Raw genomic sequence first — 22,742 nt, 5'->3', positions numbered from 1 at the left:
GGAAAGCCAAGTATCTGGCAATTTGGGGCCTTTTTCACCTGTGGTGGACTGGGGGAGAAGAGTGACATTCCCACTCTGCTCTTCAAAGGAGGAATTGGGCACAGGGAGGTGTGGGACCAGGTAGGCAACATACACGGAGAAGGTTAACTGATGTAATCTGATGCTCCATTCAGCATTTAGAGAAGCGAAAGCTTGCACGTGCACTTGTCTTAGTCCTGCTTTGTGAATTGCACACATTTCTAGGGTTCTTGTTCATCCGGAGCTTGCAGCCCTTTGCCTGAGCTGAGTGGATGGGTCCCAGGGAGGTGCTGTGGGTACATGTGGAAAAGTGTTAGGATGTCAGTGCTGAACAGAAGAGAGCCAAAAATTGTGTTGATGCATGCCTGAGAAGTTTTCAAGTGTAATAGTTGAGGCAGAACTGGAACTCTTGAGGGGGCAGGTGGTTGGAAGCTGCAAATATTCTGGTTAACCCAATGTTTCTGTAGTCGGTGTGCCTGCAGCCCTCGTATAGTCCATGTGGATCCTTGCAGGGACCAGCGAGCTCTTCTGAACCGTGTCGCCGTGTTGAAATTAACTCTGAGCACATAAGCAGGTGCCAAGGAAAAGCAAGCATCTTGGCAGTGCTAGTATTTTCAGACACAGAAAACAAATAAGATATAGAAAGCCAGCCTACTTAATGTGAGTGGAGAATTTTCTCAAGGGATAGGTAGGTAGCGCTTTATTGAAATGTCCGTCGTAGAAGAAAGTGGCTGGGGGTGCCTACTGAAAAGAGTTATACCTGAAAGACCCAGTTTGAGAAATAGGTGGGCCGGCCAGCTCATAAAGGACTCTTGCTATTAAACTGAGAGCTTTGGACATTGCTACCAAGCCCAGCCTGGCCCCCAGCCTCACTCTGGGCTTTTGAACCTGATGACTGCAATAGGTGTTGTCTCGCTGGCAGCATGTCCCTGTGCCCTGCTGAGCTGAACTGCACCTCCTGTGGCCTGTGCTAAGATCCCCTGGGCCTGGTCCCCCAGCTGACGCCTCCGCCACTTACCCCGTGCACCGCTCAGTGTTAGATCTCTGAATGCGAAGTCCTGCCCTGCTGACTGCCCACCCTTGACCTGATACCAGCACGTTGATTCCAAGTCTATCCATGCATAGGCTCTTATCTGTGTGAATGTCACTTCCAAAGCATTCTTTACTTGTTCTCAATTGGCGGGTTGAAGGGTTCCTTTAAGGAGCCGTTTCCTGGGGTCTTTGCTTACACACCAGCTGCTTGCTACCCTCAGGACGGGCATATGTCCCAACATACCATTTTAGGGAGACATACAGGCACGTCCTTGAAAGCTAATTAAGAGGAACATAGAGCACTTTGAATCCTAACAATATGATTTACAAAACTTTCCGAGAACACCCACTTATGTAAAGGGAGGCAATTCTGCTCTAATGTGTACAACTTTCCCCTTCCCTTGTAGAAAGAAACACACTCGTGAATATTCTCAAGTACAACTCCCTCTCCCACTCCCGGCACCACAGGCCACGCCACCAGCCACTGCAGGGTTGGCTCTGGGTCTGTGCAGTCCCCTCGTGGCCCACAGCCCCTTCCCTCCTGCTGACCCATGAGCACACCTCAGAGGGGACCATTCTAAAGATAACAAGGGTCTGTCCGTAGTTCAGCTTTCTTCTTTACACTGCGCTGATTACACTTTGGGGGTGACAGTGGATGGGGACGTTATACATGAGAGAAATGTCTCTTTGTGGAAGGAGAATCAAATCAGGCTGAAAAATCAGACACTGAGCTCTCTTGGGAACAGGTGAATCTGAATTCGTTTTTTCCAGTAGAACTTAGATTGCTGATGGCCTTTTATCGGTAAGGTGGGCAGGCGTGATGGTGAGCTGGGCACCACATGCCCACCTGCCAGCTCCTGCCCCTGCCCTGCCCGGTGTCTGCACTGACACCCTGGCTGGAGTCAGGGCTGGAGGCTTCAGGCTCAGCACCTGCGCTCTCAGTGAACACCCGTCTCGGAGAAGTCTGGATTTTTTTCTGAGCTGTGCGGGATTTCTCCTAGGACCTAGGCTACGCAGGGTGGGTGACGTGTACCTACCAGTACAGCTGGATTCCCACATCCGTGCTACCTCTGAAAGGTTGTTTGAAGACCGTCGGTGCTTGGGTTTTGGCACCTACCCTCCAGCCCCAACACTGCCACTTGCCCACAGCAGACTCAGGAGTAGGAAGGCCTGACCCAACCTCCCAGACTTGGGCCTCGGTCTTCAGCTCACCTCTTATGTGAAGTCCAGTTAATGAAATGCATCTTGATTTTTTTTAATGCCCAATACCACTTTTAGCAGAGATGGTCAGTCCATCAGAGTAAGAGGTTGTCAGATTCCAGAAAGACTGCGTCTCTGCCCCAGCCATTTGACGTGGGGCCAGCCTCATCCACAACACAGGCTAAGTGCGGTCCCAGTGCCAGCCACGAAGTATTTAGCTCAGGGGGTGCTTGCTGTGTAAGAACCGGCTTGGGATCCTGTGGGAGAGAAAGCACTTGGAAAGGTAAAGCTAGTTTGGAAGGAAATTTATAATTAGGGTAAGAATCATAGACTTTCAGAGTTGACAGAAACTTGGAAACCTTTAGTTAACCCTATACCCTTCATGTCTTTATTTTTTATTGTGGTAAAATATACACGACATAAGATTTACCATTTTTATCTTTTTTAAGTGGCATTAAATGCTTTCACAGTGTTGTACAGCCATCACCATTCATTTCCAGAACTGTTTCATCATCCCACACTGAAACTGCACCCACTGAGCAATAACTCCCCTTGACTCTCCATCCCTCCAGCCCCTTCCGAGACTTTTTAAAGAGGGAACTAAGGCAGAGGAAGTTGAAAAATGAGCAGGTACCCTGGGTGCAGTTTCCGGTTTTCGCTGGCCCTTGTTCCCCCCGACATCATCGTGCTCCCCCCTTAGAGTCCCCCCTCTTCACCTCCAGGTTGTTTTTAATCTAAAACACAGATCCTTGCAGACAAGAAGACCTGCCTTCCATTGCCAGTTTTCCTCTGTGAATGTGTTATTCAGTTTTTAAGCTCAACGAAAAGGAATATCTTTTCTGCCCATCCCAGCCCTCCAAGGCTGAAGTAGGACTTAAAAACCACACAAAGGCAGTATCACATGGAAAGAACACTAGAACGGGAGCAGAAAACCTGGACTCAAGTCTGGGGACTGTGTGCTGTGAGGTCTCGGGCCAGTCGGCATATCTGAGCCTTGGGTTTCTCTGTGGGAGGTCGCACAGCTCCGGGGGCGCGGGTGTTTATGTGAACCCTTTGAGCCTCGTGCAGATCTAAGGTGTGACATCAAAAGCCTTGGCTCTCCTGAACTTCTGACTCTGAGAACAATGAGACCCCAACAGAAGAGAAAGTAGAAGATTCTGTGCTTTGCCCCTGAAACTTGCTTTGCAGGAGGTGTGGTGGGAATGGCCTCAGTACAGTTCCTCCCGAGACCCAGCTGCAGTGTCCACTTCCAGCTCTGGGAAGGACTTGAGTGGCCAGAGCTGACCTTTCTTTCCCTCCCCAAACCCACAATTCCCCAGGCCCAGCTTCCACGTCTTCAAAGAGCTAGCCTGCTGCTCCCACCTCAGCTGCCTTGGCGCCTTGTCCCAGATTCAGAGCTTCAAAATAACCTGGCCAGACAGATTGAAGGAAACTTTTACACCCCTAGTCGGGTGACTGACCTCCTGGCATTGCTGGTGTTTCCACCGGTGTCTGCTTCTGCATTTTATAAGAAGAATTTTTTAAAAAAATTTTATTTTTTATGAAAAGAGCTCTTTGGAGAAAAGAAAGTGAAGCATCACATTCCTCTGTTTTATTTTTAGAAAATATTTTCTTCGTAATAGATCTAGTGGGTTGAGCCTGGAGACGGACTCTTCTTGCCTAGCTTTGTTCTAACTCTACCTGCGGACTGCTTTATATTCTGCCTCTGGGGAGCAGGGCGCTTAGCTGGCTGGAGCTGGCATTGCTCCCTCCTGGGAGAATTAATTACAAGATCTTCTACATGTCTGCTATGCTTTCTGTTTCTTCCAGCCTCTTGGTGAAGATGGGGTTTTCTTACCTTCTTAGAAGAAACAGGTTCGGAAAGGTCGTGGTCATACAACCAGTGGAAAGCACAGGTCTTGATTGTGGTGCTTTGAGAGACCGCACTTGGTGTGTGGTAGGGAGGAAGCCTGCTCTCCGAGTGAGGCTCGAGTACTTTCTTAAGGAGGGTCAGGTTCAGGCCTCCCCTGTTGCACACTTGCTTGCTGGAGGTGTATTTCTTCCTCAACAGCTTTTTTAATCCCTTGACAGTTGGGGTAATTATTTGTCCCCACCACACCCTTGCCCAGTGACTCAGGAGTCCAGCCGTAGCAGCCAAGAAAGAGGTCCGACCTCAAGGGCTGGAAACGACTGAATGGGTTTCTCAGGCCCGCACAGTCACCCGGCACGCCCTCAGCCGCGTCTGCAGGCCTGGCCCGTTTCATTTATGTCACACACTAATGCGATGACAAGGGGCCACTGACCCAGGAGAAGTCGCTCTAAGAGCCGGCTCTTAGAGCAGCAAAGGTCACCACCTCCCTTGCCCACACCCTGTGCCATCAAGCTCCACCTACAGGCTCGCTCAACGTGATTTCCTAGTCAGTCCAATTTCAAGAAAACTGGCTGACACAGGCAGTGCAGTGAGTGCTATGAAGGGCCAACAAATTGTGTAAGATCAGGCCCCTCCCAGTGCTTACCCTCAGGTGGAGGGAGGCAGCTTTGGTTACATGCCTATGTTACACAGCAGACTTTGACACTTGCTCTGATGGAGGCCTGCAGCCATTCATGTACTCATTCAGTGAATATTTAAATACCCACTCAGGCACTCGGCTAATAAGGGTAGCTGCTGTTCTTCAGCCTTTCCAACGTACCTGGCTCCACACGGAATCCTTGCCTCCCAATGGCACCGTGACATGGCTACTATCATCATTGTTTTTGTTTTATGGGTGAGAGAGCACAGGGAGGTTGAGTAACTTCCCCAAGGCTGTGTATTCACACCTGTCTCCCCCGATGCCTGTGAGCATGGTCGTTGGTTTCACACGATGGCAGGGGCTGGGTTGGAGGGACGGATAGGACAGAAACAGTCTTGAGAGGTTGAAGGGTGAGGAAAGGGCTTGAGCAAAGGTATGAGAGCGCCTGGCACACTTTGAGAAGAGACCGCTGTCTGGGTACCTGGGGTTTAGGTGTGTGGGGAGAGTGGTAGGAGCTAAAGCCTGACAGGTGAGTGGGAACCAGAACCTGAAGGCCTCAGGGGACGTAGGAAGCCTGGCCCTGATCCAGCAGACAGTGAGGTGCAGTCAAAGTTTGCTGGGCAGGGTGCGGATGATTCATTCCGGACTTTAGGGAGATCACTGGCACCTCACTGAGAACAGTGGGGACAGGCGGGCGTGTTGGAGGGCTGATGTGATAGATCTAGTGAAAGATGGTAAATACCTGGCCCTGGTGCTGGACAGGGAGAGGAGGGAGAGCTAGTGGAAAGGCAGGGAAGCAGCCGTGGGGGAGGTGGGAACGACAGCAGCTGAGTACAGCTCAGGGGTGTCAGGGAAGGGGCTTTGGGCCTGCAAATTCCCACACATCAGCCTTCCACTCTCCCCTGTCCGAGCACATTGTAACCTGCTGTGGCTCTGCAGACCCTGGGAAGGTGTTTCACTCAGTAAAAGAAGTTTGGGGGTGGGCTTCCCTGGTGGCGCAGTGGTTAAGAATGTGCCTGCCAATGCAGGGGGCACGGGTTCGAGCCCTGGTCCAGGCAGGAAGATCCCACATGCCACGGAGTAACTAAGCCCATGTGCCACAAGTACTGAAGCCCACGTGCTAGAGCCTGTGCTCCGCAGCAAGAGAAGCCACTGCAATGAGACACCCGCATGCCTCAGTGAAGAGTAGCCCCCACTCACTATGAGGAAAGCCGGCTCGCAGCAATGAAGATCCAACACCGCCAATAAAATTCATTCATTAAGAAAAAGAAGTTTGGGGGATAGGGGTATGGTCAAGGTCAGATCATTGAGGAAGGAGACCTCAGAACATTCATCCATAAGGACTTTGAATGTTCAAAGTCAAGACCTTGGCTTCCAAGTTGGAAATGTGAGTTAGAGAAGGGACGTGATCACCACCGCTGCAACCCCTGCCCCTCCCGACAGACTCCTCTGTGCTGACAGCACAGGGAGACCAACGCATGCACAGCAGTAAACCACCTTTTCGTTCCTTTCGCCTCTACTATTTTGTGGGACAGGTGATAGATTTTTTTTTCATTATTCTGTTGAAGTCGTATTTTTATCCTTTTTATTTTTGAACACACTAAATGGTCTCTAAGCAACATACCAAGGAGGCCTAGGAGAAGGGTTTGGACTAGGAATTCCCATGAAACAATGTACTTGACACGTGGACATTCATAGCTCTACCCACCAATTAGTGCTTAGCATTCTCAGGAACACGTGGAACTTTTTATAAAAATTGACCATGTACTATTCATAAAGCAAGTCCCAGCAAACATCAAGGAATCAGTATCGTATAGACCACATTCTCCAACTACAATGCAATCAAATTAGCAATCAGTAGCAAGAAGATACTTTTTTAAAAAATCTCATATATTTGTAAATTTTAAAACATATCTTTTACAGTTGGGTCAAAGAAAAAAATCATGGTTGAAGAAAAGTACTCAGAACTAAATGATAATGGAAACACTTGGGAAGTGAAGAACTAGTTCAGAGAGAATTCCGTTGCTGTTCAGGATTGGGTTGCATTCATATGTTTTTTTATTACAACTTGTTTTACATCGTCTGAGAAATGAGCAGAGGCTGGAATATTTTCTAAATTTTTAGAGAAATGTTTTCTGGTATCTGTTCATTTTATTGCCAAATCTCATCATCTAAAATAATCTAAAATCCCTTTCCTCGTCTGAACACAGATTCACGTGAAATAAGCACAAAGAGAATAGAAAGAAGAGACAGAATATAGAAATTTTGTTTCATTCAAGGTAGCTCTGAGTTGAGTTTAGGACATTTGGTTTGCTTTGACCATTTTTATCCTCTCAGCATCCTCAATATGTAGTTTTGAACTGTGTTTTGTGACAGGTGATGAGGGATTTGGAAAAAACAGGTATTTTTCTTCTGGAGTCACTTGACACCTGGTTATCTAGACAGATGGGATTTTACCCTCACTCTCAGGTCTTGGGGTCAGAAACTTGGACACTGGCAAGAAAAATAGACTCCAGACTTCCTCAACGTTCAGCTTGTTATTCATTGCTGGTTGACTTCACCTGTAATTCTTTCCTGTCACCTCACTGCCCTCCCATCTTGAAGAAAAATCAAGAAAACAATTGGAATTCTCCCCAGAAGGAAGAATCTGAGTTGCTGATGGGCCTCATTGTGGTGGTTCTAGGAGGACACACTACCACCTGCCGCCCTCTGCTGTTCAAATAAAACCAGATTCCCAAGCCGCTCTTTCCCACGCCGTCTATACTAGCCTCCTCCTGGACTTGGGTCCCCCGAGAGAGAGATCGTGCATTTTATGCAAACAACGTCATCCCTGCTCCACTGCCGCTTCCATTTTGGATTCCAGATCTCTCCTCCTGCCCCGCCACCACTTCACATGGGCCCCCAAACTGTTTCTGAGGAAGGAAAACGTTAGGTTTCAAGAAATATGTGCATCTGATGATTAACCCTTGGGGTCCCAGGCTGATACCACGGGTCTCTGCCCACACCACCGATGGTCTTTAGACCCGGTGGTCAGGAGACCTACATTCTAGTCTGCTCATCGAGTGACCTCAGTTAATGCGGTTTGACAAATTCTACTTGACCTTCTGCTATGTGCAAGGTGCTGTGTGAAGCAACATGACGAAAAACACGTGAACAGGTTACTACTATCTTCAAAGGGTTCGGTGCAGACCTCAGCGGGGGCTGGGAGAGAAAGCCTGGTGGGGCAGTTAACATGCAGGGAAGGTGTGCTCACAGCTGGCAGCATGTGAGCAGAGCCAGGGGGCCCAGCCTCTGGGAGAGCAGAGAGGAGGGCAAGGTCACTGCTGGCTGAATCTCAGACGCTAACTGACCAACAAGATTCCACGTCACATTCCAGATTAATGGAAATAGGAAAACACTCCGCGTTCACGGCAAGGCATTTTTTCTCAACTCTCCTCCCCCAAATTAGGACCCCACCGTTTCAAAGTTTCATGGGTTTGGCAAATATCAGTGGAGCCCTTACGGGCCGGGTGCTGCGCTAGGCTCCGAGGCAAGGACAGTGAATGAAACGTGGTCCTTGCCCGCGTGGGCCACGGCAGATACAAAGACACAGGGTGAGAAGGCTGGCGTGACTCTCCTCCCGTTCACACTCGGACTTGCTTCAGAGCAGGAAAAAGCAAGGGAGGACTCTCCGATGGGCATACCCAGAGTCACAGTTAGAAAAACAAGGTGGGCTTTTCCAGGCGCCTTGTCCTTGCTGGAGGCGTTTGAAGAGGAGGACTGGGTAGAGATGAGGTGGAGAGCAAAGATGGGGAGCAAAGGTCAGCAGGCAGGCCTTTGACATCGATGACAAAGCCTCACGATGCTTTTCCCAAGACCTTGCCTCTGCCCTGAACACGGAGGCTGAGGGGGGAAGAGCTCCGGGAGCCAGTCCCCCGTCACCGTCTCCATGATGTTACGCTTACTTCCCTGTCTCCTCTGGAAATGAGAATCAGTAACAGCTGCTCGGCACTTTCTCCCAGGGCTTTGGAGGAGCAAAGGAAGGAGTTTGGAGGAGTTTATGCCAACCATGCAAGGCTACACAAATCAGCCATGGTATCACCATTATCAGCAACATCCGGACCAGCCAAGAGGCAGCGGCGTGAGGACGGATGCCTTCCACACGCCACCCCCAGGCAGAGAACCTGCAGTTAAGCCGCACCGGCAGCCTTTCTCTCCAAGTCCCCACTGAGGTGTGCACTGAAGCTGGGAAGATTTTCTTTTTAAACGTTGCCTGTGTTTAATAGTACATTCAACACAGTTGGGGTTGTGACGAGAACGAGGAATAAGGTAAGAAGTTCTCTAAGCAGCCGTTTGGGGTGTTTATAAAAGCACTGCCACAGGGCAGGTTTGTGAAACCCCACTTTTTTATAATGTAGGAATCTGCCGTTTGTCTCTTGCTTTTGTCAGCTTTCTCCTCCCTGCATCTCCTGGTGTGGACTCGCTGTCTTTTTCCCTCGTGGATTCCCGTCAAGATGGGAAATGCAGGCCATCGAGCAAAGCTGTCAGCGTTCCCACATCTTCTCCACGCTGGAGTCCTGGTCGAGCGGGGATAGGATGAGGGCGAGGGCGGTGCTCCGTGTTTGCCGGAGGCTGGCTGTCGACATCAGCCAGGCACCGTCCCGGACACTGCGTGTCATTTAATTCCATCTTTCCCACTAGGCCGTTGGCCCACTGAGGGTGGTGGGCATTCTGCCTCGCCCCTGCCGGCCACCACCGCCTAACCACGGGTCAGCTCAGGAAACCGTCATCAAATAGATTGAGCCCTTCTGTCAAACAGCTGTCCAGGTTCGCGTTATCGTCCCCAGTTTACAGATGAAACCGAGGCCTCAGCTGCTTGGGAATGCTGTTCGAGGCAAGAAAGTCTGTCTGGCTTAGGGTCTGGATATCGTGTGCTCTGCCTGCTCCGGGAGTTTACCGCCCCTCCTGCGCCCCACACCGCTAAGACCCTCCTCTCTCAGGGGCCATGGCCGCCGTGGATTTTGTTGTTTTTTAATCATTTCCCAAAAAGCTTGCATTCCATTGTGTTTGAAAACAGACTCTAGTCAAGTATTTTATTAGTAATATACCCAGAAGTAATTGTGTTACAGATCTTTTGGCCCTATTTCCAGATTCTATGTATGAATCTGTCCTAAATTCGTGGGAGAATGGAACTGAGGACATAGGTCAACTGTTCATTCAACCCACCTGTATTAAGTGCCCATGGCGTGGCAGACGGGGGGCTCTGGGCCTGAGGCACAAAGAGGAATGACAAATGATTCCTGTCTTTGAAGAACTTACAGTCTAATAACTCTCACTGAACCTTTTTTCCTTTAAAAAAAAATTGTTACAAAAGTGAAACATACTGACTGCAGAATATCTGGAAAGCCTAGGTAAGATGAAAAAAAAAAAATCACCCAACATTCGGATGTTTTATAAATCCTGAGGTCAAGGACCTATGTCTTAGCATCTCTGTATCCACAAAATCTTACAGCAGCCTGGAGAAGCAATGTGTTTTCAATGCGGGACAGCAACCCTTCATCGCAATCACCCCAAGAAAACCACTATTAACATTTAGGAAATACTCCTGGTTTCTTTTTCTTTGTGAAATGACTGGTTCAGTGTCATCCTCCCACCTCACCTAAGCCAGGTGGATCCACTTATGGCTCCCTTAGCACCCCCACAAGCGATGCTGGGCTACCCACCACGAGTTCTGGTAGTTTAGTTCGTTTTTCAACTGGAGCAAATCTTTACACTTCTCCCCCTACCGTGCTCCAGGGTCTCCTCACAGAGAGGGGTTTCTAAGGTGTGGGAAAAGTAGTCACTTTTACCAAATGCCCCCATGCATCCCCCACTCCACCCCAGAAAAGTCTCAGGGGCAGGAAGTTGCTTTACCTGAGGTCTGTTCCCTTGGATGGAGGGGAACTTTCGGCAGCTTTCCTCGACAGGCTGCACGTGGGTTCACCTGACGCAGCTTTTAAAACTGCTCATCCCAACCCCACTTCACACCAATTAAAACAAAAGTTCTAGGCATGAGGCCCAGGCATTGGTTTTTAGTGTGTTTTTAAAGACACCGGGGTCAGAGATTGAAAACCACTGATTTAAAAGCAGGCGGGGCAGTGGTGTGAGTGGCCTTTGGAAGCTAGCAGAGGGTAGTGTGATGGTCAGAGTCTTGAGACATTCAACCCCAGGACTTGGCATTGCAAGAGTTTTCTTCAGCCTGCTTTGTGAAAAACCTGAGTGGTAGACTCAGAGGGGAACTCAGAGGAGGAGATATCTTTTTCCAAAGGGCTCGTATAGACGCCTGTATAAGGTAAAACCACACATAAGCCGAGTTCCTATGACTTGGGTAAATTGGGGAGACAAGTGTGACTGCCCCAACAGGCAATTTGCAAGGTACACGAGCCTCCTAGCTTCCTTACGCAGGAAAGGAGAATTTTGCAAGATAAACTATTAGAGACAAGCCACTGCAACAATATGCCTCTTAGCAGAAGGGAGATGATTAGAATTAGATAATCTTTAAGTAGTCATTGAATACTTGTTATTTGTCAAGCATTGTGTGGCATACAAGATTTCATTTAATCTTCATGATAACGCTTTGTACTAGGTATTCTTTATCCTCATTTTATAGTGATGATAGTAAATTTTAAATAGCTAGGATAAACTCACATTAAACAGAAAAGGTAAGCCCCAGCCTCTTCTGCTGGGAAGCCCAGGTTTTGTTCACCCCACGCAGCTTTATGACCCAGATTGTAGGATTAGAGATAATGCAAAAGATGGGAGAAAATTAGGGCAGCCGTCTTCTCAAGAAGGGGTAACGGCCAGCCGACTGGAAGGTTTTCGGTGAAGATACATGTGTCACGAAGCAGACATCGGTGTGTGCAAAGGGCTCCAGCAGTCCCGCTACCAACCAGCCATGTGACCAGACAGATCGCTAGCACAGCCGAAGTCTCTGTTTCATCACCTATGCAGCCAAAAGGGCTGTGCGGTAGTTTTCAGGTTGCCTGATAGAGGCCTGGGCTACAGGAGGAGTTCGGGGGGTCAGGATGGACATACAGGACTTCCCTCTTCCCCCTTCAACCAGACAAGCGCTGCATTTAGCTGCTTGAAGGAAACCACTGGGTTAGTTCATGTCCACGACTCTTCCAGTTTAATAGATGTCAGTTCCTCTGTTTTTTGAAAATTCCTGATGCTGGGAAGAATCAGGGCCGTCACGATGCTTGAGTGCTTATTGAGGTGGGGGAGAATGGGTTTTTATGCATGTGGCGGGGAGGAAGAACAAGTGAGGTGACAGAGGACAGCAAGGCCAGCTGCAGCCAGCCCAGCACTGCAGTCACAGTAAACCTGCCTGGGTCCCAGGCTGCCCAGAGGGAATGTGAACAGTCAGAGGCTACGGGAAAGTAAACCAGGTGCCCTTGTTGTTACTGCAGTAGTGATGCGGTCACAGAGCACAGGGGCTGGGCTCCGGGCTTCTCGCCCCAAATTGCATTTTCTTTTTACTCACTAGGATAAAAGTCTCCTGTGCTCTTTTAGTAGTTTAGGATTTAAGCAATTTTCTGTTTCTTTGTGTTTTTCAGATCTTAAATCCAAATTTCATCCAAGAAGGTGAGTTAAAAAGTGAGAGAATTGAGTATGTCGGGATTGGCTAAGTAAATTATGGCAAATGCAGCACCAAGGTAGCGCCTTTAAACAATAGGGTTTAGTTCTGTGCTTATGGACAAGGAAAATGCTTACGATACACTGTTAGGGTGAAAAAGACCACACCTTGCGATGTGTGTAATGGGATCCACTTTTTGTAAGAAAAGATGTGTTCATATACAGTCTAAAGGGATATATACCAGACTGTTCACAGTAACCCCTGCGTGATGACATCAAGGAGATTTTGCTTCTCTTTTTCTAATCTATATTTCCAAGTTTTTCTAAAATAAACATTTATTAGTTTAAAAATACTTTTCCACGGGGCACAGGTGACTCTACTGTGTTAAGCTGAAGGTTATTTGAATCATTAAACAACATGGGTGGGGAATGAGAGGGCTGTGTTATAAAATAGCTGTTTTTATTCTGTTTGTCCTGAATGATGCGAATTTATGTCAATGTTGATTTGACCACAGTGGCACCAGAATTCCTTGTGCCCTTAGTGGATGTGACCTGCTTGCTTGGGGATACAGTGACACTGCAGTGCAAAGTCTGCGGGCGGCCAAAGCCCACCATCACCTGGAAGGGTCCAGACCAAAACATCCTGGACACTGACAACAGCTCAGCTACATACACCGTCTCCTCCTGGTAAGCTGACAGCCCCACCTCAGCACCCCCAGCACTTCAGTGCGGTACCCGGAGGCACTACCCAGGTAGAGTGCGGTACCCGGAGGCTACGTCTGGGATGCAGCTCCTGTTCCGGTTACTTAGTCTCTCCAGAGAAGAGCTGCCCTGGAGCCTACTCTAGCACAGACCCTTTGTGCCCACCGGGATCCTGTGAAATGGTGATATACTCAATTCCTCCATTAACTTAAAAACAATTTTCTTAGAAGAAAAAAAATGATTTACTCCAAAGTGTGCAATGGAAAACAGAAAATCCAGCCACAAGCATGCTTCTACACAAAGGCTATTTAACAGCACTTGGCTGACTGGCTCCCAATTCTTCTGTTAATATTTATTGCTACTAATTAAGAACTTTCCTGCACAGTGCTGCTTACAGAGGACACGCAGTAACAAGCCCCAGATGCTTAAGAAACATTTATGGAAGAAACAGCTAGGATCAAGACACTTCATCCTTTTTTGCGTGTGAAATGGTATTCCCAGCAGAGACTCCCTGGCCAGGTCCTAAAATAACGGTGGGCCCAGGGAGCTTAGCGTGAGTCAGTGCATGTGAGGGCCGTGAAGATCACCAGGTTATGTCACGGCCAGTGGGAAGGGAGTGGGCTGTGACCTCTGTACTTAACCCTTTCAGAGCAGTTCTTCCCTTGATGTCCTGGACCCCAGGCTGGGACTACTGGGAAAGTTATTTAGTAGAGGAACTTGTCTTTAAAGTCACTTAAGTATTTTGAGGGTCCCACATGTAGAATGTGAAATACTTGAAGATTTCATGTCTTGCCATTTTTTGGTACCACTCATTATTGAGTGTGGACTGAAAATATTTTAGGACCAAGTTGCCTGGTGGCAGTAATACTAGTAATATTGGGGACCAGTATTTGTATAGGACTTTATATATTTCAAGCCATGTTCTAATTTTTATCTCATTTTACTCCTCTACTGTCCCTTATTTACAACCAACTTGAGAGATAGGCATGGCAAGAATTTTCTTCCTCTATGTGGAACTGGGGAGATAGAGAGGCAAGGTGTTCACCCAAGTGTGTAAAAAGGTAACAGAACAAGGATTAGACCTTGGTCCTAAGGACTCAGCTCAGCACAACTTGTACTTTGATAGTCAGTTGTCTCATTACTGCAGTTTGAAGGGCATCCTTTTCGTGTCCCTAGTGATTCTGGGGAAATCACTCTGAAAATCTGCAATCTGATGCCCCAAGACAGCGGAATTTACACCTGCATAGCAGCAAATGACCATGGTACCACGTCAACCTCTGCTACGGTTAAAGTGCAAGGTACAGTCTCTTTGTTAGTCAAACTTTTTTTGTGCTTTAATATTCATTTTGTAATTGTGGTAAAATACATATAGCACAAAATTTGCTGTCTTAACCAGTTTCAAGTGTACAGTTCAGTAGTGTGAAGTCCATTCACACTGTTGTGTAACCCATCTCTGGAACGCTTTTCATCTTGCAGAGCTGAAACTCTGCACCCGTTAAACGACTCTCCATTTCCCCCCGCCCTCCCTCTGGCTCCTGGCAACCACCGTTCTACTTTCTGTCTCTATGAGCTTGTATTAGTCAAACATTTCACTGGACATTACAAGGGCTCCCTCAGACCTGGGGAAGAAGAGGTGCATTGTGAAAATTCCAAAGCAAAGTTCCAGCAAACGGGAACGGAATGAATCTTTGATAAGAGCTGTCCGTGCCCTGCCGCACACCTCCTAAAGCCTAGTTTTCTGACCAAGCTTTCTCTCCAGTGTGCAGCACTCAGTCTGAGGAAGAACTTATGACAGCAAGGTGTATCTCCCAGGTCTCCCTCGGGCCTAGGGAAAGGTGTGCCACTTGATGGAGAAGGTCATAGGAAACATTTGAGACCCAGGTTAGGTGTCAGCATTCCCTAGGTGACTTTCAGCCTCGGTGTAAAGTTCCAAGTTCTGCAGAAATAGCATGTGACCCTGATTTCTGTCCCCGCAGGTGTTCCCGCCGCCCCTAACCGCCCCATTGCCCAGGAGAGGAGCTGCACCTCCGTGATTCTCCGCTGGCTGCCTCCCTCCAGCACAGGAAACTGCACTATTTCTGGTTACACAGTGGAGTACAGAGAGGAAGGTGCGCCACCTCCCCCTGCACTTCTTTTTCTATCTTCCTTCTCTTAAGGAGGTCCTTCAGAGTCATAGAACTATTTGCCTCCACGCCTTCGTCAGCTGTTCCTTCTCGTGTCTCCCAATGCAGCACAAAGGCCTCAGTGCTGGGCCACAGCCACCTCTGATCTCAGACACTGAGCAGGGTGTTTTGCCAACATGATAATGACTCATGGCAGGTTGCCAAGTACCTTCACGTGCACCTCCCTACTCAACAAGCCTGATTACCCAGATAGGGACCATCACACCCATTTTACAGATGAGGAGGCTAAAGCTTAAAGAAAGTTAAGAAACCCAAGGCTGGGGTTCATAGGAGGCAAAGCTGGCATGAGAACCCAGGTCTCTCATTTGCTAACCTGTGATCTTTCTCCCAGAGTAGTAACTAGGATACCAAAAGCTGAGCTTTACCCCACCCCCACCCCCCAACTTTACCTCCAGACAAAATTCAGAGATCACTGTAGATGTATGATGACTTTGTAAATTGTTCAGTTTTTAAATTTGTTACACTTACATGCTAAGAGTGCATACATTTCCTTAGCTGTTAGAAACAACTATTATCAAGAAGAATTAGTTGAAATGAGAAGCTGCTACATAGCTCCAGTTGTTAATTCCACTTCTCCGAACCACATGATGAATCACACACCTGAACTGAAAGCAACTATTTGCACCTAGAACCAGAATCCTCTGTTTAATCGACTCTCCATTACTCTTCTTATTTTAACCCTGCTTTCTTCCCTTAAACATGCCCTCTGCTATTATAAATCTACTTACGTTTGCCTCTCTCTTTAGCTGTTCACTGTCTTCCAACTCAGCTCAAAGGTACCACTGCTGAGCTGAGAGACACATCTCTCCAAGCCTGTCTTTCCCTTGGCACTATACAGGTCATAGCTCATCTTGTGGACTAGGTTCTCTTGGGGAAGTTATTTAATCTTTCTGAGCCTCAGTTTCTTCATCTGTAAAGTGAGATTAATGCTCCCAACCTTGTCGGGTTTCTGAGGATTTAAGTGAGAAGGTTAAAAGAGAGAATTATGGGAAGACTCCTTCCAAAGTATTTTACGTGTTCATAGTGCTCAGTACATGTTCATTTCCATTCTGTTTCAATTTCCAAATGCGTATTTTCTCTCACTCTTATTAATGTACCTTATATTTTTCTGGCCTTATTAAAAACATGCCATGTGTTCCTCTGTAAATTCTGCATGCTCTATGTCTTTTCACTCTCCCCCGTGCCCATTTGAAAATGAACAGACTCTACAGGCCAGCTGCTTTCACCCCACTCGTGATGTATTTAGTCTCTTAGGAGACTGAACCCAAACCTGCCACAGTTAGCCCACAGCCTTTCAAGGCCCAAGGCGGTGATCACAACTGTCCCTTGAATGGAATGTGTCACTTTTCCTTTCTTTGTTTGCTGAAGGTCTTTGAAACAATGTCCCTCTGGCCTTTTCTCTTTCCCTCTCCTCGGAAACTGTGCCCTAGGTTCCCAGGCCTGGCAGCAGTCGGTAGCCTCAACCTTGGACACTTACCTTGTCATCGAGGACCTCAGTCCTGGGAGTCCTTATCAGTTCAGAGTCAGTGCCAGTAACCCCTGGGGCATCAGCCTCCCCAGCGAGCCCTCGGAGTTTGTGCGGCTTCCAGAGTACGGTGAGTCCCAGCCACGCCCAGCACCCAGGTGGGGGAGATAAGACACCTGGCCGACTGTCACATACAGACTGGCACTGGCGCCCGCTGGCAGTCAGGTCACTGAGCTAGAGGTGACTTGGATTTGCTTGTCGACTTTAGCATTTCAGAGGCCTGATGAAGAGTGTTTCCATGAAGTTTGGGGCTCAAGTTAGATCTGCCACCCATGTCTACCCTGGGCCTGCCAGGTTGCTGGTAAAGTGTTTCTCCAGGAACCAGGAGGGGTGGGCAGGAGCCGTGAGTCACATGGTCACATGGATGCTCCCTACGCCTCTTCTGAGAGGGGAGCACCGAGCCTCCTCTTCCCTGGGAACCGCTGCCAGCCTGAGTGTACCTCACAGCATCAACGACAGCCCCACTCATCAGTCTAAAATGGGGCGAGGAAAGCGACCTGCTTGAAGGATTTGAGTCAAAATGCGTATCCTGTGGTTTCTCTACCCCCAACCCTCCCAGAGTATCTTTGTTTTCAACGTGGATACATTTTAACGTGGATACGTTGAATAAGATATGCATTTAACTAGCTGCACATGAGCATTTTGCAAACGTGGCTCTTATTTTACCCATCTTACCAAGCCACCTTGGTCCCTGGGACGTTTTGTAAGAGGAAACTTAACCTAAAGAAATCTCCAGGTAGCGAGGTTTGGGGCAGTGCAGGGCAGTGGACTGTGTGTGTTGCGGCAGGGGGAGGAGGTCCCTGTAGTTAAAAGACAGTGAACCTGCGTCTTTGGGTTACAGGCATCCCGGAGTCTCCAGGGAGCTGTGGACCGTCTAGGGCCCCCGTCTGCAGCCTGGCCCCCCCGAGGTTAACTCCGGAAATGCTTGCCAGGCCCTCCCCACTGGCAGCCGGGCTCAGCTCTGCTCCCAGGGGCCTGTGACTCACTGGGAAACCTTGGCCCCGGTTCTCTATTTCCTTAGAACTCAATATGGGTAGAGCCGTGTCCAGCCGCAGCCTGGCTGTGTCTGGGCAGCCTGAGGTGACTGGGGTCAGAAGAGACGTGGTGCAGCTTGACTACTCTTCTCCCAAGCCGCTGCCTGCATCCCGCCCAGGGGTGCCCGCTACCTCGGTTTTGCTTCTTTTCGTGAGCCTTGCTCCCCAGCAGACAACATAGATATTGGTGTGCGTACTTTTGTGTGTGTGTGTTTATAAAGCATTGCCAGGGAATTAATGCATCACACAAGATAATGCCGCCAAAGATTCTGCCCAGCTGTATATTTTCTCAGTATACTGGATAAGCTCATTAACGCTGAGAACAAAGGGGTGAGAAAGAGCAGCGTCTGGCATGTTTTGAGCACGTTCCTTTCCGTTTCTCCTTGGCCCTATAACTCTTCCCCTTTCCTCTCTGCTGTATCCTCCCCGCAGCCCTGATTCTCACTGGCTTTTCTAGGCCTTTCAAAGTGTTTGTCTTTCTCCCTTTTAATTTTTTCTACCAGATTTCTATTTGAAAACATCCAGAAGTCACATTTCTGGTTGTTCGGAGTTTTCCCTTCATTTATGGAGATGGTATGGGGAGTCTGACTCTGTCGTGTCAGTTTCCCCTTGGATAATATTTTTTTAAGATAACATTTCAGAGAATTGTGGCATTTTCCCACTGAGTTAGATTCCATATTTAGTCATGAGAATTACTTTGGGGGTGATGCTAGAGCTTCTCTGTTAACTTTTTTGTTATTCTTCTACGACTTTCTCAGTTCTATAAATGGATTCTTTCTCTTCCAAAGATGCTGCTGCCGATGGTGCCACCATTTCTTGGAAGGAAAATTTTGATTCAGCTTATACTGAGCTGAATGAAATTGGAAGGTAATAACCCAGTTTTCTGGTCCTTTATTCACGAACACTTAACAACATCACGTCATAATCATAACTTTTCCTGTTTTTTGTTTCTTTCACTAAGTGCATTTTCTCTATACTAAGAAAAAACTGGAGTATTTATGTGTATTTTCTATGGTTCTTCTAACTTCTTAAGTTGAAGTTCTCAGCCTTTTTGCTTTTCTAATATAAGAATTTAAGGCTCAATCTTTTCTAAATGTACAATTTTAGCTATATCTTACGTTCTGATATGTGGCATTTTCATTTTTCAGTTCTAATAAGTATTTTTCATTCAACTATGATTCTTTTCTTTGACCCAACTGTAGTAATGTTTTAAAATTTTCAAATGTATGAGATTTTTAAAAATTATCTTCTTACTACTGATTTCTAATTTAATTGCTTTGTGGTTGGAGAATTTGGCCTATATGATACTGATACCTTGATTTTTGTCCGGACTGGCTTTGTTGAGTAGTATATGGTCAATTTGCATAAGAAGTTCCATGTGTTCCTGAGAAGAATATATAAGAACCAGTTGTTGGGTACAGGTCTCTCTCTTTTGGTTAGAAAAATATATCCTCAAAAATGAAAAGGATAAAAATGTGACTTCTAATAGAATAGTGAAAAATAATGTATCACCTGTCTCACAAAATCCTTGATGGGAAGGAAAAAAAAGGGGTTCATGCCTGTGATGTATTGGTCTCCAGGTGGTCTAGGTGAAAGAATGTGGGTAGATCTTGCAAGTCACCCACCCTCCTGTGATGTGTAAATAAAAGAGCACCAACTAGCAATGGGCCATTGGCATCATCTCCATCTCTGATTGATGCCTGAAATTTCCTAAGTGGCTGTGACTGGAGGTTGTGGAGAGAGCAAAAATGCTCCTTATTCCCATTTCTTAGGCGGGAGTCACAGTGTAATTCACTGTCTTTTGTTACAGCTCCTTTCATCAAAAACCAGCTTTAGCTCTACTTTCCTGTCTTCTTTGTGTAGCCAAACAGAAAAAAAAACAGGCCCGTGGAAATTTGCATGGTGATGGTGACGATGGTGATGCTTGTTGAGTAATACAGTATCTGGATACCATGCAGATATTACATAAAAGTTATTTAATCTCATCCTTACAACACCACGAGGTAGTATTTGAGTAGATTTCCAGTAAAGGAAATTCAGGTTCAGGAGGTTAAGTAACTTTCTCAAGATCCCACAACTAGGAAGTGTAGAGCCAGGAATCAAACCCTAGGCTACCTGACTTTTAAGCCTGTGCTTGTCTTACTAATATATGTTGTTTCCCATCACAGCAATTTCTGTCAAAAATAGGTTCTAGTAATGGAAATCTAGTTTGCTCCATGATATTAAAGTTTGTGAAGCTATATGTGACCCCAATAATAAGCAAATCAAACCCCCATCTGGTTCTCAATGAAATTGGCTCCATCACCTGGGTGTACCAGTTAATTCCTCCACGAAGCCTGTATTTGCTGTTGATAGCCATAGGCTAAGGCATGTTTTACCTAGAAGAGATGGATGTTTTGATATTTCTTAAGAGGAGATCAATTTTCTGATCTGTTCAAAGCAATCAATTTTTTTTTAATTTCATCTCCAACAACCTGAAGCTTGTTCTCTCTCCCAAGTATAGTCTTCATATTTTTAGAAGATCCTTTAAAACGCTGTATATTAACAGAATGGAGATATAACATATAGGTACTTACATGAGATACGTAAATGATATCTGTGCCAGGGCCACATAAGTGAGTCAGCTTTGTCTATCACACCTAAACCTAGAATTCTAGATCTATATGACTATCTTGTTAAAAATAGCTCTCCAGTAATTAAGTATTACAAAAAAGAAATAGATTCACTTCCATAGCCCATCCACAGAAGCAAAGAGCACTTGAGCATGGCATACTTAACAGAAATAAACTATATAGGCACCATTGCAGCTTAAAGAAGCCAAAGAGTTATCTCTTGGGAATGCTACCTGGTTACCTGTACAGGATTGAAAAAGGTAGCCGTACCAGGCCTCCAGATAAGGATGGCAGGTTGGACACAGGCATCCATTCTCATTCCCTCCTGAGACTTCACTGAACCTACAGTAAAGGATTTTTTTTAAACAGGCACATAAGGATGAGGACATTGGAAGAAGAGATAGGAAGTATTAGAAGCAGAAAAATAGGTGAAAGGACAAATGACCAAGAGACCTGAGAAACTCAATCCAAGTCAGTTGTGGGATCAAGTGAGAACCAATGTAACTTTTGCAGCAGAATTCCACAAAGGCCCAGGTACCGGCAGCATCCCATACTTTTGGAAATATGTGTAAAGAAGATGCTAAAATTGGAAGGTTGTCTGAACCTCGTGCGAGAGGAAATTGTGGCTCCAGATCTCCTCTCCAGCTTCAGGTAGCTGTGTGATTGTCCTTCCCAATCTAGGAAAAGACTGGAGGTTTATCCTCTGGAAAGGGGGAAACAGAGTGCCTCTGTTCTCAGGGACACCAGCACAATTGAGGACAATGGAACCATACTCCAAACAGGGCCATTGTGGGAATATATACATGCTAGAGACTGAGGACCCCTGCCCTCTTACTCACCAGACCTCCAGAGATGGACAGCCAGGGCTCCACCTTCTAGGCAGAAAGTAGGAGGGTCTTTCTCTGGGGAATCTGACCAATTCAAGAGGAAAGACTTAAAGATACTGGCTTTGGAGTTTCTCCAGACTAAACAGTCCATTCACATCACACTACAGTGAAGGTCAAGTTGACAGGCTCCATTCACATACTCAGAGCTTCCAAACAGCTCTTTAGTCCCCAACTTTTAAAATGAGCCAACTTCTTTTCTTTTTTAAAATTTTATTTATTTTGGCTGCACTGGGTCTTGGTTGCAGTACTCGGGATCTTCATTGCAGCAGGTTTAGTTGCGGCATGCGGGGTCTTTAGTTGTGGCATGCAGGCTTTTAGTTGCAGCATGTGGACTTCTTAGTTGTGGCATGCATGCGGGAATCTAGTTCCCTGACCAGGGATGGGACCTGGGCCCCCTGCACTGAGCGTGAGGAGTCTTACCCACTGGACCACCAAGGAAGTCCCAAAATGAGCCAACTTCTGATGCTGGCCAAGATAGAGTAATCCCATGGTAGCCTTTCTCTCCCACTGACTACAACTAGAATTCCTGAATGAAATACAAATAGCAGCTATCTGAGCATTCTGAAAAGATTGGGGAGGGAAGTTAATTACCTGAAAAAAGAAAGACAGTGGCAGTGAGTTTTCTGGCTTTTTTCGTTTTGAGGGGTTTTTGTTTTTGTTTTTTTTCCTTGATCTCTTAGCTTTGACCCGAGGGTCGGACAAATCAATGAACGGTGCAGCATGCACAGAGAGCAACATCTCCAAGAGAAACCCATCTTTATGGCCAAAGACAGGAAGAGAGCAGGGAGATTCCTACCTTTTCCCCTTTCTTCTTTCCCTTACTCTTTTACCCCCAAGGGCATGCATGTAGAAGTGTATGATGATGCCAGAGGCTAAAACTCTGACAGAATCCCATATTTCTGGCCAGCACAACTACAGAAAGGGTTCGCTTGAGCTAAAGAATGTAGGAGAAATCTCAGTGAGGAGAGAGCTAAATATTTTTATAAGGATCATATGCAAAGGACTAGGAATAATAATACTTTGGACCTTAACAGTTAATATCATCAATCACACTAGAAGTTAGAAGGCAATAGAATAATTCCTTCAAATATTTTTCAACCTAGAATTATATCCAGCTAAACTAACAAATATAAATATAGAATAAGCATGTTTTAGATATGCAAATCTCCAACAACTTATTTCCCATGCACTCTTTGTCAGAAAAGGTTGAAGAATGCATTTTACCACTTAAAGGGAAAATAGTCATAGTTTACTAGAGGTTTAACTGTGACCAACACTGACATAGTTGCAATAATGGAACACATTATTGATTACGTATAATTCTCTTGGGGAGACAGGGGATGGGAAAAGTGGTTATGTGATGGGGACAAAGCAAGGAGAGACTGAAATCTCATCTTCCATAGTGGGATGTCAACAGGTAATAACTAAAACTGAAAAATCAAGAAGTAGCCATACAAAACATACTGT

The 22,742-nt window shown here is 46.6% G+C and overlaps 1 protein-coding gene across 1 annotated transcript in view; it reads left to right on the top strand.

The window, feature by feature from the left end:
- Positions 1-22,742, top strand: part of KALRN (kalirin RhoGEF kinase) — a 653,746-nt gene that overhangs the window by 624,008 nt on the left and 6,996 nt on the right. Inside the window, exons 49-54 of the mRNA XM_057696213.1 lie at positions 12,314-12,341; positions 12,848-13,019; positions 14,211-14,332; positions 15,011-15,142; positions 16,648-16,812; positions 18,565-18,643. Of these exons, the coding sequence (XP_057552196.1) occupies positions 12,314-12,341; positions 12,848-13,019; positions 14,211-14,332; positions 15,011-15,142; positions 16,648-16,812; positions 18,565-18,643 (698 nt within the window). The remainder of the gene's footprint in view (positions 1-12,313; positions 12,342-12,847; positions 13,020-14,210; positions 14,333-15,010; positions 15,143-16,647; positions 16,813-18,564; positions 18,644-22,742) is intronic.

Source organism: Hippopotamus amphibius, chromosome 10 (genome assembly GCF_030028045.1).
Source record: "Hippopotamus amphibius kiboko isolate mHipAmp2 chromosome 10, mHipAmp2.hap2, whole genome shotgun sequence".
NCBI classification, from domain to species: Eukaryota; Metazoa; Chordata; class Mammalia; order Artiodactyla; family Hippopotamidae; genus Hippopotamus; species Hippopotamus amphibius.
The sequence above is the reverse complement of the archived record's forward strand: the minus strand, read 5'-3'. Positions and strand labels throughout refer to the sequence as shown.